Source organism: Diospyros lotus, chromosome 3, assembly GCF_014633365.1.
Source record: "Diospyros lotus cultivar Yz01 chromosome 3, ASM1463336v1, whole genome shotgun sequence".
Taxonomy (NCBI): Eukaryota; Viridiplantae; Streptophyta; class Magnoliopsida; order Ericales; family Ebenaceae; genus Diospyros; species Diospyros lotus.
In genome coordinates, this window is record NC_068340.1 from 16,601,702 (window position 1) to 16,615,124 (window position 13,423).

At 40.6% G+C, this 13,423-nt stretch overlaps 1 protein-coding gene across 1 annotated transcript; it reads right to left on the bottom strand.

Annotated features, from left to right (window-relative positions):
- Positions 1-618: 618 nt before the first annotated feature.
- Positions 619-969, bottom strand: LOC127796847 (uncharacterized). Its single transcript, XM_052329253.1, has one exon. The coding sequence runs from the start codon at positions 967-969 to the stop codon at positions 619-621; it is 351 nt and encodes a 116-aa protein (XP_052185213.1).
- Between the last annotated feature and the right edge of the window lie 12,454 nt (positions 970-13,423).

Consider the following 13,423-nt stretch of genomic DNA (forward strand, 5'->3'; position numbering starts at 1 on the left):
GATCCCTCGATGATGCACGATGTACTCGAGGAACTTCCCTATAGAGACACCAAAAGCGCACTTAGAGGGATTAAGCTTCAATTGGAATCTGCGCAAGGTCTTGAAACACTCTTCTAGGTCTGTCGGATGCTCCTCTGCCAGTAGGCTTTTTACTAGCATGTCATCCACGTAGGCCTCCATGTTGCATCCTAACTGGTCCTGAAAGAGCCTATTTACAAGCCATTGGTATGTGGCTCCTACATTCTTCAAACCGAAAGGCATAATAGTATAACAATAAGTGTACCGGTCCGTAACGAATGTCGTCTTCTCCTGATCCTCTTTATGCAACGGGATCTGATGATATCCCTGAAAAGCATCTAAAAAACTCATGAGGTGACATCCGGCCATGCCATCAATTAGGGCATCGATCCGGGGAAGTGGATAACTATCTTTTGGACATGCCTTGTTTAGGTCAGTGAAATCAATACATAACCTCCACTTACCTTCTCCCTTAGGGACCAGAACCACATTGGTGAGCCACTCTGGATAATCAACCTCCCGAATATACCGTGCTGCCATCAATTTTCCCACCTCGACATTAATGTACTTGGTGGCTCGGCTTAGGATCTCTGTGAATGTCTAGGGAGGCCGCTTAGCCAGTGACTGGGTAAAAGGACTAGCCCTCAAGGCATTCTGAAAGGCCACCATGGCAATACTCTGATCAAGATTCTTAATGCTCAATGCCTCCATATTAAATCTAGCCATAAAATCTATTAATGACTCCCCTTGGTTCTGCTTGAGATTCACAAGGGTCATGGTTGATCTTCGGTGCCTCCGGAGGGGAGTGAAATGCGCCAAGAACTTGTTCCGAAGCTGTCCGAAATTAACAACCGACCGGTGCGCCAAGCTTGAGTACCAGGCTCGTCCATGTCCTTCCAAAGTGGCCGGGAAGACTCTACACCACATAGCATCAAGTGTCGCCTGGACCATCATGTGAGAGGCAAAGAGATTCAAGTGGTCAGCAGGGTAAGTTGTGCCTCCATAGGGCTTGATGGCAGGGATTCAAAGGCGCTCGGATAGAATAATCGCCATGATCTCCCGACTTAATGGATGATTGGAAACAATGTCATGTGACTCTTCCTCCCTCCGTCTCAACTCTGCCACCTCCCTCTCCAAATGCCGTAGACGCCTTTCTTGTTGAGCCCCTCCGGCTCGGGCATACTCGAGACCAGAGGACTCCTCCTCCTCTGAGCTCGGCCTCCTATACTCGTCGCGCCTGGAGGGTCGGCTCCTTCTCTCTTCTCGATGGGACTCCCTCCCATCATGAGGGGACCCTCTACCTTGGAATCTAGAGCGGCAGTCCCCTTGGTGCCGACTATCATGGTTGGAGTGCTCCTCTTGCCTCACCTCTAGAGGCTGCTGTTGGGTCAAAAAGGTGTTGAGCAACTCTGTTAAGCTTTGGACCTGTCCCTCTAACTGGGCGACACAATCTTGTGATGGTGAGTGATCTGGGGGATGACCCCCTATAGGTCCACTCTCCGGTGGTTGGTGTTGACTCTGATCTAGGACAGGTTGGGTACTAGCAGCTCGCAGTGGATTTCTTCTTGTCGCCATAACGGGGGAAAACTTGAGCTCGTCTAAGGTACTCAACGAACAAGAGCAGATAGAGCAATCGGCCCAACGGTATGGTCCTAGGGGACCACCCCTAAAATAAAAAAGAAGAGCAAGGGACCAGACGTGGCCCCAAGGGACCACCCCTAAAATAAAAAGGAAGAGCAAGGGACCAGACATGGCCTCAGGGGACCACCCCTAAAATAAAAAGGAAAGAAGGGCTAAGGGGGGTGGAAATGACCCCCAAAGAAGCCGACCTAAGGAGTCCCAGAGGAGACTCCTATGTCCTCACCTCCATACCGGAAGTGAAAGAGGGCTAAAATTAAAAGGGGCGGATATGACCCAGGGGACCACCCCTAATAAAAAGGAACCAAGTAGAACGGCATCCACCACCATGTCAACATGAGAGTTACAAGAAATTAGATAACAGAGACCACTTTACTCAGACTACTACAAAGAAGCATAACTTTGAGGCATTTTATTTAGCAAACGATCAAAGGTCTAGTACAACTCATGATCATGGCAAAAAGATACATACGAACCTAGAACTAATAACTAGTTTTCTTCTTCGAACTCCCCAAACTCAATCGCGGAGGCTTTGGAGGATGACGCCTGGGTTAGCTCAGCAATCACATCCTCCATAGGTCTGACGGGGGAGAAATCGAGGTCGGTGTAGGCTTGTTGCACTTCCTCCTTGCTCAGAATGAAGCCTTTCTTCCAGACACCCTGCAACTCCTGTCGGATAAACCTTTTCACCTTAGGGAGCTGGGTGGGGTCTGCATATCTCTCCTCTAGCTCCTGAACACGCTTTTTAAACTGCCCCAACTCTTCCTCCGTTGCATGGTGACTTATCTCAAGGCTTTGTAGGCGCCTCTCTAGCTCTGCGTATCGTTGATGCTGAGCCCTCAGATCCTCGTCCCGCTGCTCGACGGTCCTATGGCACTCAGCAAGGGCGTTGTCCAACTCGAGAATTTTTTGGGAATTCCTCGCCATTCGCCTCTGGAGCTCGTTCTGAGCGACAATACTCTGCATGCAAATAACAAAGATTAGAATATGGGGGAACCAAAAGTTCTCCATGATAAAGAACCAAGAGACCAACCTGAACCAAGCCCTGGCAGTAGCACGACTCCAAGGTCTCCGAAGTCAAATCCGCAGCCCCCTCGATGTCCACTTGAGTTGGTAGACCCTGAATAAGATGAGTCGCCACCCAAGCCTCACTACTATGGTCTGACTCATGAACATTCCAATCTGGTCGATGGAGAGCCCGGGCGGGAATTGACGCCTCCCCCTCGACCATATCAGAAAGAGGCTCGGTGCCTTGGGAGCCCCCTGCCTCAGCTCGGGGCAAAGAAGAACGAGACCCAATGGCCTTCGATTTTTTGTGCCGAGGTGGGAGCCGAGAGTCTTTAGTATGTCGCTTGGCATTCTTTCGGGCCGGTTTGGCCTCTTTAGCAACCTGTTTATCGGTCCCCCACAACTCTGCGTCGTCAATCATCTTGGCTACAAAGCATGACAAAATAAGATCAAGGGTTAGGGTAAAGAAGTACGCATAAATAGGAGACATAAGGCAGAACGAGAGAATTGAAAAAATCAACCTAAGAGAATGTCGGCTGCTAGACAAGGGTATCGACACACACCCCCGAGAGACAGAGTTTGCTCGTTAATCAATCTGGCAGTACTGACGTGCTCCAAACCCGTCAACAGCTTAGCATCCCTCCTTTCTAAAGGGGATATTTCACGTGAAAAATTTATACAAGGAGGCCGACGCCAGGCGATGGGCACACCCATAGTAGCAAAGGAAGATCCCATGAAAAAATACTGACTTTTCCAACCTTTCAAAGATGACGGGGTGTCTACGAGAAACTTACAGCCGGGGTATGCCATGAATGAGTAGCGAAATTCGAATTTATCAACGCATAAAAGGCGAAAAAATTTTAAGAAGAGCTCGGCTTTAGGGACGATACCTTTCCCCCTGCAATATATAACAAAAGAGACTAAATTCCTCCACCCGTTGGGCACTAGCTGAGAAGGAGATAACCCTACGAGGCGAAATATCTCAGCTAGGGTGCCTTTGAAAGGGATCCGACACCCAGCTTCAAGAGAGGCTTCATAGATGGTTAAACTCCCATGAGGGGATTGATGGGCTCTAAGGTTGGAGGGTGCAGAGTACCAGTAGCCTTTGGTGGGGAGATGATATTTTTGGGCAAACCCGGAGATCTCACCCTCGGATAAGGAAGAATAAGCAGGGGTTAGGTCATCAGGGAGACCACTATGATAAATCTTTAACTCTAAAACAGTATCGTTATCAAAAGAGGATGCATCAGGATGGAGCCGGGAAGTCCCAGCGTCTCCTATTTGCATACCAGACTGGGAAGAGGAGCTAGAAGAGTCCGAGCTATTCCCATTCGGGTCACTAGTGGAGGTCATGGGGATCGACTTACTAAAACGGCGTGGTATGAGGAAGAGAGACAATGAAAAACCACAGAAAAATAAGAGAAGAGAGACAAAGGAATACCGGCGGATGAGAATAATTTCAAAGATGAAAGGGAATGCACGAGAGAACCCTTATGAGGGAGTCGGTCCGTCCCCTGTTGAGCTTGAAAGCACCGCTCGGAGTCTCTAGTGCTTTGTGGGAAGCCTATAAAAAAAAAAATAATAATAAATAAATAATAATAAAATAAATTAAATTAGTTAGAGAGGTAGGCAGAAAAAAAAATTTAAGAAGGCAGCAGGACCCGCGCGCGGCCGAGGCCAGCGTGCGCCGGCAAGCCGCGAGGTCGAGACGCGTGGCCTCGGCCAACGCGCGCGAGCCGCGCGGCCCTAAGGCCGTGGCCTCCACCAGCATGGCCGAGACCGCTGGTCTTAGCCACACCAAAAAAATGTATATAAATAAAAAAAAAAAAAAGGAAGAAGAGAGGGAAAACGTCTTACCTTTTTACTCCACCCCAAGCATGCTCTCACTCCAATAATTCTTAGGATGAGGGGACTATGCCCACATCCCCTTTTATAGAGTCCTTGGAGGGCCATGTGAAGGGTGATGGGACTTTGGGTTGGGAAACCAGCCAATAATGGAGTTCATTATTCTTATTCATTTTTATTTTGCAGAACTCCTTTTTACAGGAAAACAGAAAAGCTTAGAGGACTACTCCTTCAGCTGCCCGAGCTCCTCACCCTCATAGCTCAAGGAGTTGGGGGGCAAGTGATGAGAAGATATTTTACTAAGGGCAAAATTACTATACTACCCTCGGAGTATACCAACCTGGTGCCGTCACGTGGCACTCTCATAAAGCGCCACGTGTCATTTAGATTTTTAGTCCATATTTGATTTTGAACGAGGCTGACTCGGTCAACCGAGATTATCTCCATTATTCAGAGGTTATCTTATCTCTTCAGGGTATGCTCTACGCCATCTTTAAATAGCGATCAACTTCTACAGGTATGGATCATCTGACTACTGTGTGATTTTCCATTTCGGATATTCTTCTTCTACTGACTTGAGCATCGGAGTTCTCCCGGGGGATTAAAGGCCCCGCCCTTGCAGGTACTTGCTTCGAGGCAGACCTCGGTGATCTGTTCAGTATCATCAATAACACAAGCACCAAATGTAACGACTTGAGTTTTCAGGGCAAAGAGCAATGTGGCTGCGTGTTGTGCTCACAATAGTTATCTTCAAGAAGAGATAGAAGAATTAAGTGTGGTTCAAAGGAACTTCAAAGGAAGAAGCTAACTCGGAGAGGGTTGGAGATTAAAGGAGGTTCAAGTTAGGGGATGATTAGCGGTCAATTTTGTAAAATCTTGTTATAATTATACTCTTATTTTAATTTTAAAATTAATTTAATTGAATATTTATGTATAATTTTTAGTTATATGTAGATTTAGATGAAAATGAAATTTAAAGAGGAATTAAGGGGAAATTAGAAATTTTAGAAAAAAAGAATATTCCCCTTTAATTTTTAACAAAAGAAATTAAATTAAAAAGAATTTACAATATATATAAGTATATATAATATATAATATATTATAATACATACATACATATATATACATATACATATGTTCATGCGTGCATGCCATATAATATAACATTTATATACTATATATAATACAATATAATGCATGAATTGGATGCGTGATGGTGGAGTTGAAGACAAGTTCAATTTAAAGCCCACAATGTTCGAGCCCAAATTGAAGTCCAGTATGAAGGCCCACTATTTGAAATTAAAAGCTCAGCCACATGTGTAATTGTGAAGCCCAATTTGAGGCAGCCATGAAGAATTAAATTGAAGAATTGGCCTAGCAATTTTAATTTCTGTCAATTAAATTTTATTATTTATATACTATAATTTATATTTTTGTATTTTTATTTTCCTGTACTTTAATTTTTAATATTAAAAAATAAAGATGTGGGGCTAATAATTCTCAGGCCAAGGAGAGGACAGTGTTCAAACCAAAATTCCTCAAGTTAGCCGAATTTCATTGTAAGTTGAGGTATTAAAATTAATTTTTAGATTTTTTCCAAAAACTTGAATTTGGATTGAGATATATGTTTAATCTGGAACTCTCATGCCATGTATGTGGGTAGCCCAATTTGAAAATATCTTCATCCCCAAACTTAAGTGTACATTATATATATTTCGATTTATCGTAGTTACTTAAGTTAGAGTCAGCATGTCATGTATGTCAGCTACTACAATTAGAACCATCATCATCCCAAAACGTAATCAATAGCAAATGTCTTAAAATTAATTTAACCCAATGATACCATCCTTTTTGAGTCTTGAAAAATATTTAGATTGTCACTGAAATTATCTTGATCCGAGACGTTTGGTTTTCAGTCGCGCATTCAATTCCCTTTTTCCTAAATCAGTTGAATTGGTATGACAAACCCATTTAGCACATACAAAATTTTGTTACTTTTATTTTCGTCTTAATAAAGATCTCCCAATGAATCAATCTGGACTCCCATCTAGTAAATAAATTTATGCTACAACGTGCACTCATACACTGGCGATTATAAACACTATGTGCTTGCATTTTTATATTTTTTTCTTTATTTCTTTGTGTACTTATTTAATTAATTGCACAAACTTAAACGCAGTCAAAATTTTGACGTTGTTGCCGGGGAGATCGATAACAAAATTATTGTTGCAGAAAAAAAAATTACAGTTTAGTTTCTTTTGTTTTTGCTGTTGTTATTAATAATACATGAGACCGCAGTCAGGTATGCTTATTGAACCATTAATTGATTTTATCATTCATTAGCATCATTATCTACTGTTGAATTGTCATTTTCATATTCTTTATTTCTAATGCATTTGGCTATCCCGATTCCATAAAACAAAACGAGTCTAGACCTCTTAGGGATTATTTGCACCTTCCCAAGCAACCAACTCCACCATGCATTAAACATCCACTAAGTTCTTATAATCTCAAATTCGACTCGCGTACTACCCAATTGTCATCCTTAGATCATTTAAGAAATCATGTCAATTCACAATCGAGTTTCAATGAGGATGACGATCTTAGTGCAAGGTTAGATTCTTTAACCCAGAAGGTGGAGTGGATAGAGTTAGAAAATTTTCAAAATTCAAGTGAGGTTAGATGCTCGGTGTGCGAGTTTTCAAATCATCAAACAAATGATTGTCCTTCTATACCAGCTCTTAAGAAATTTTTGAATGGGTAACCATCTAATTTTCAGTCACATCACAATGAGGAGAGGTCTTCTTTTAACCAGAGTTAGGGGAAGGATTCTTATCTGTCGGGCTACAACCAAATTTTTACAATTACCCCAACTCACATGACCATCTGAATTTTTCTCAGAGTGATGATTATCCACTTGAATCTCATGAACCTCTTCTTCCACTACCTTACCAATTCGCATTAGAGCAAGGGGTTAGATCCAATGTTTATCAACCTCAGGATGAGAAATTTTTAAAGGACACCCTTCAAGGTTATATGCAAGGTCAAATGAGCATTAATGCACAAGTGGTCGAATTTTTAGAACAAACCACTAAGGCCATGAATGATATTAGTAAACAATTGACCGAGCTACCACAGACCTTCAGCGAAAGTAAACCTGGCGAGTTTCAAACCCAACCCAATCAAAATTTTATTGGTTAATGTCTTAGGAGGAATTTCATCCAGCAATGAGATAGGTCATGACACGGTCCAGCCTATGCTCGACCCAAGGAGTGATAAATCATTTGAAACACCTGAAGACCTAAGGACGGAACAAGCCATTATTGAAGAAAAATTTGACTGAAATGAATCAAGTTTAGAGAGAGATCACATAAAAACAAACATGTCTGATTTGTTTAAAAAAGTGAGAATTAACATTCCACATTTAAATTTCATGAAACAAACAACTCCAGTTTATGAGTTTTCAAAGGATGTATGTGCTTTAATTAGAAAAATCAATTTACATCATTTTGAAAACAATTTTATAAGTGGTTTAAAGCATCTGATAATTGTTGTGATTCGAAGTGCAACCACTTATTTGATCCTTAACTGGAAGAAAAGGAAAAAGCAATAGAATAAAAAATAAGAATAAAAGGCTAGTGTTTTTGCCTTTATGTAGTTTGTTTTAATTTCACATGTGTTTTGTGATGATAACAATAAGACTTTCTTTTGTAAGCTTGACTTTTCTTGAGGAAACATTTCTCACCTTGACGCTCATTAGGTATTCCCTATCCTTATTTTTTAATTACAGTCCAAGTTGGGGGGAAATCGTATATAAGTGGAATGATTTGGATTATATTAGTGTCACAATTTGTCTTTGTGTTTAATTCAGTTTATGTTTGAGTGTGTTTAGTTTTGTTGATTTTTGATGTCGTGTTTTGTTATAATAATAATAATAAATAAAATAAACAAAAGTAAAAAAAAAATAAAAAAAATCCTAGGGATCCCTTACTATCTTTTTATCTTTTATTTAAATATGCTTGCATTTGTTCTAATTGTCATAGGCTTTTTGTTAGGAGTTTACTATGTTCTAATGATGTTAGTCTTGGTCTTGCTAGGATGAGGCTTTTGCCGCAAGGTCCATGGCCTTGCAAAGACAATTGGGTGAGACAAGTCCTTTGTCGCTAGGACCGCCATGCGCAAGGTGCTTGGCTGCAAGCCCAGATAGCCTCAACCTCTCGTTGCCACGAGGGACTTTGCCGTGAGGAATCTTACTGCAAGGCCCCTTACCTCAAGGCTTATTGCAGTCAAGCCTCCTATTGCGAGCCATGATGTTGCTAGGCCCCTTGCCGCAAAGTTGATTACCACAAGCCACCTTTCCACAAGACCCCTTGTAGCAACGCTTATTGCCGCAAAGTTGATTGCCATGAGCCCCCTTACCACAAGTCGATTGTTGCTATGAGCCACCTTGCCGCAAGGCCTTTTTCCGCGAGTCTTTGGACACAAGGCCCTCTCTTTGTGTGGCTTAAAGCACTCTATCGAAAGCTTCAATTCCATTTTTACTTAAAAAATCCTTTTTTTTTTCTTCATCCCGGCCCTTATAGTACAACAATAACTTATTGAGGGATTATAGTACACAGGAATCAAAAGCCCAAATAGGTTATATTTTGAAGTAAGACTTCATTATTGGTAGGATCGCCCTGACATAATGCTAGTTGTCACTCAGGGTCTTTTGGGGTACATCGGGGAGATGGAAAGATCCTTATTGTAGACCAAAAATGGAGAGATCCTCATTTGACGTGTCATGATTGCTACTTAGTAGTGAATCTAGAAGGTTACACGCATATCTGGGCGTGATGATTGACTAAGTGATTAAGGCTAAAATTGTCATTAAGAGTTAATGACGTTGCTGTTAAGAGTTAACGGATCGGGTTAAATGATTAATTAATAAAGAGGAATCATCAAAGAGTTGACGTGCATGTTGTTAAGAGTTAACGGGGGCCATAGTGTCATTATGGGATAATAAAAGTGCTATTAATAGTGAGCCTAGATGCAATTTCTAAAAGTTTGTATAAAGGGCCAAAATTGATCGATAATTTTTTAGAAACTGTCGACAATTTCTGTCGATGATGCTAGTAGAATGCACGACTATTTGTCGTCTTCTACAATGAAAAATTGATGCATGGCGGTGTCGGACAATGGGAGGATGAGGACGGACAACGTGCATCCTTGGCACGCTCTCTTCTTCTCTCTCCCTTGTCCCCTTCTAATTCCCTTATTGGATTTCCTATTTTTTTGTGTGTGCCCTAGGGTTTCCAATTTGGGAGATATATATGTTTGTGTTTGTGCTGAAAAAGAGAAAGTTGATTTTTTGTGTGTTGGCTCGTTTTTCTCGCCTATCCTTGCTGTTCATCTCCCATATGAGAAACCCTAGCTTCCATTGCTCATTTTTCTTCTCTCTGCCTTAATCTCCCTTATTCTCTTTGTCTAACACAACGAGAGAGTTGAGGGATTCAGCATCTCATCGGAGCGTGAACTCGATAGGTCCCTTGTAATTTTGGGGGACTATAGCGGTTAATCAGGAGCTGCTCGAAAGCAACGAGTTGCTGCCATAGGGAGGATTTTATCCTTTTCATTAGCCTTCAAGAGTTGAAAGGTATATACACTAAACCCCCTATGGCATGGTTTAGTTTCAGTTAGCATATTAACATTCAAAATGAGTCTTGCAAGGTTATTTCTAGTTTGTATTTTCGCTACCCTCTTTGACATTTTTGAAAAATGTTTTCTAAACCGATTAAAACCTTGGATTCGTACTCCTAGTAATGGCATTCCTCATCACTAGACAAGTGGAAGAAGAAGAATGGGCAGAGATGCTTATAAATAGGCCATGGGATTAACACGATCAAAAAACCCAATGAAAATTAAGCCAAATCTAGGCCAAATTGAGGGGATTGAGAGTGTTGATTAAGATCTTGAGGAAGATGGGAAGATTCTGCAAGAAAAAGGAGTGAATTTCGTCAAGAATCAAGGGAGAAACAAGGTTTTGCCAAATTTTTGAGCTTCACCAGAATTTGGGTTGAAGTTGCTGAAAAACGAATAGGAACAGGTGGATTTAGGTTATATTTGGGTATATTAGAGAGAGAGAGAGAGAGAGAGAGAGAGGAAGGTGTAGGAACAAACAGGGAGTGAAACAGAGTTGAAACGAGGGAGAAACAGCCAAAAAATAAAAGGCCTGTCGAGTTCGCGTGTGATACACGCACTAGATCAGGCAACACGTGAAGAACCTTTCGAAGGCGTGTGCGGGCTCGTGGTAATGTAATACCCGGTATTACATGGTGTTGGAAAGAATATGATTTCCAGCTCTTTTTTTTAAAAAAAAAAAAAAAAAAAAAAAAAACCTTGAGTGGTCTGGGGAGCCTGAAAGTTGGCTTTGAGAAAAGAAGTAATAAATTATTGAATCGATGACAGGGAATGTCCTAGGACTTGGATGTCTAGGAAAGAGGGCATGAGATTGGCAAACATCTGGAAGTGAGGCTAATGATGCTAGAAGCAGTCAGATTGGGAATCTTTTATGTCCAAGCTCGAATTGTGGCCAAAATCAAATGTTCATAAAAGACATCCGAGAAGTCAATGGGACCCTGAGAGTGGTCCGGTTTTTCAAGTGGGATAATGCTAAAGCATTTTCGGGAGGAATAGAGGTCTTGTGCAATCGTAGGGACAAATTCAATTTTTATCGAGTAAGGGTTAGTTATTAATTTTTGGAGAAATCAAGTCTTGGGATAGCTTGATGGTAAATTGTTCTTCCATAAAATGAAGAATTAATGAGAAATAATGGATGACTAAGATGGATGATTGGAAGCCAAGATTAGTGTCTAGGAGTGACACTTGGAAAACTCTTACCCAAGAGAATGGGAGAGTTAAATTAATGTAAAAAGAAAAAGAAAATGGCCATTCTAGCATTTATGAGAGGCATGATTGTATTGGAATAAAGAAAATCCAATTGAAAATAGAAATTAGTCTTTTGAAAATGTGGAGATTTATTTAAATTGGAAAATGTTGAAAATGGTATTTCAAAGGTTATTCTTGAAATTAACCAAGAATTAATTAATTCAGAAATTGGATATTTTATGAGAAAGTGAGACTTGATCCAAGGATAGGGATTAAGTCTTGAAATTGGAAAAGATCCAAGGATGGAGATTTGAGTCTTCAAATGGGCAAGCATTGCCAAATGGGTTTAGTATAAATCCAAAGGAAGAATGAAGTCGATGGTGGAGATTTAATCTCCAAAGAAATCCATGGATGTGATTTAATCTTCCATAAGCACATAGATTGTGTTTCTTTGTAGGGTGGAGATTCTATCTCAATTTTTAATCAAGGGTTGAGATTAAATAAGACTAATGGCTTGGATTGTGCTTCTTTGGAGGGATGAGATTTATTCTCATAAAGTTGAATCCAATGGCTACGATTTAATCTTGAAGCTATTTGATATAAAAGGAAAATGGAAGAGAGAAATTTGAAGAAGTCTTCCAATGTGAAGGAGAGAAAGAAGAAGATGAAAGGAAAGGAAAGAAGAAAATGAAAAAGAGGAAGAAAGTTTTGAGTCTTAGAAGTGTAACTTTTTTAAGAATTTCTCCCTAGGTGGGGAGAAGGATTTTGGCAAGGTTCTTTCTTTGAAGCAAAAGCTTGGAAGCTTCTAAAAGATTAAGGTAAGAGATGGCCCCATGGGAGGGTGGCCTTGCATACCTTTTAAGTGTTTCATATATGTTTTCATGTGGTTGCAAGCTTATGCAATTTGTGTGCACTAGTGAACCTTTGGTCATAAGGAAGACTAGGAGATTGGGAAAGGGTAGGTTGTTGCCTCAACGTTGGAGGGTTGTGAGGGCAAGGAAGACTATCCATACCATGCATGGATCTTGCATTTCATGATTATTTATGCTTACATTTACTTTGCGTTGCACCCTTATTGAGCTTTAGAGCTCATGAGGTTTTTACCTCATCTTGTAGGTCTCTCATATGACAAGAGAAAGGGGATTTTGCAAGCCTGGAGCTTTGGAAGCATTAAGATAGATTTATAATTTTTGTAATTGTCTTTTGATGTATGTTATGTATGCATCAAGAGGGTTGTGTAAGCCTTTTTTTTTTTTTTTTTTGAAAAAGAAGGATTTATGATGTATATTTATTGTACTTAATTTTTGAAAAATTTGGGCTAAAAAGCCGAAGAGAAAAAAAAAAAGAAAAAAAAAAGTTGAAGGAAGGTAATAGGCAGCAACCAAGTGCGCAGCAGGCGCACGGGTGCTCAAGCGCTACAGGAGCGACTAGCGCCCCGCCGGCCAAATTTTTTAAAAATTTTGAAAAGTTGAGTTTATTGCGCCATTTTTGAAATAATTTTGGGGCTTGGAGGAATTTTTGAAATAAATGGATTTTTGGTGAAATTTTTGAATTTTTGGAAAAATAAAATAAGGGAGTATTTTCACTTGGAATTGGGGAATTTGATGAGTTATTTTGGAATTGTTGGCTAAGGAAAAATTTGGAAAATTTTTCGAAAGAAGGGATTTGGCCCGAAATTTTCTATGGATTTTTGGGAAAAGAAAATGGGTTTGGTGTGTGCTAAGCTACAATATTTTGTCTAAGAATCAAGACTTTGGGCTATTTTGTGAAGCTAAAATCGAGACCCAAAGTATTTTAAAATGAAGGTAAACTTGACCTTTTCGCAAGGTGGCTGTAAGTCTCAAGTTGTTGAGTGAGATGCCAACATTGTTTTGATGGGTTGGGCAAGTCATCCTTGGCTTGTTTTGGTCTGAGTTAAAGAAGGATGATGCTCACTTAGGATTTTGGATTTTTTCGATGGGTTTCCTCGAGTATTTTGTTTCTGAATCCTTGAGTGGAGCGAAATGAAGGACAAAGGTTAGTGCCCACCTAGAGCATTTCTCATTGA

What these genes read in the sequence shown, in the direction of transcription:
- LOC127796847 (XM_052329253.1), bottom strand. Translation starts at nt 969, where the DNA reads ATGGTCCAGGCGACACTTGATGCTATGTGGTGTAGAGTCTTCCCGGCC.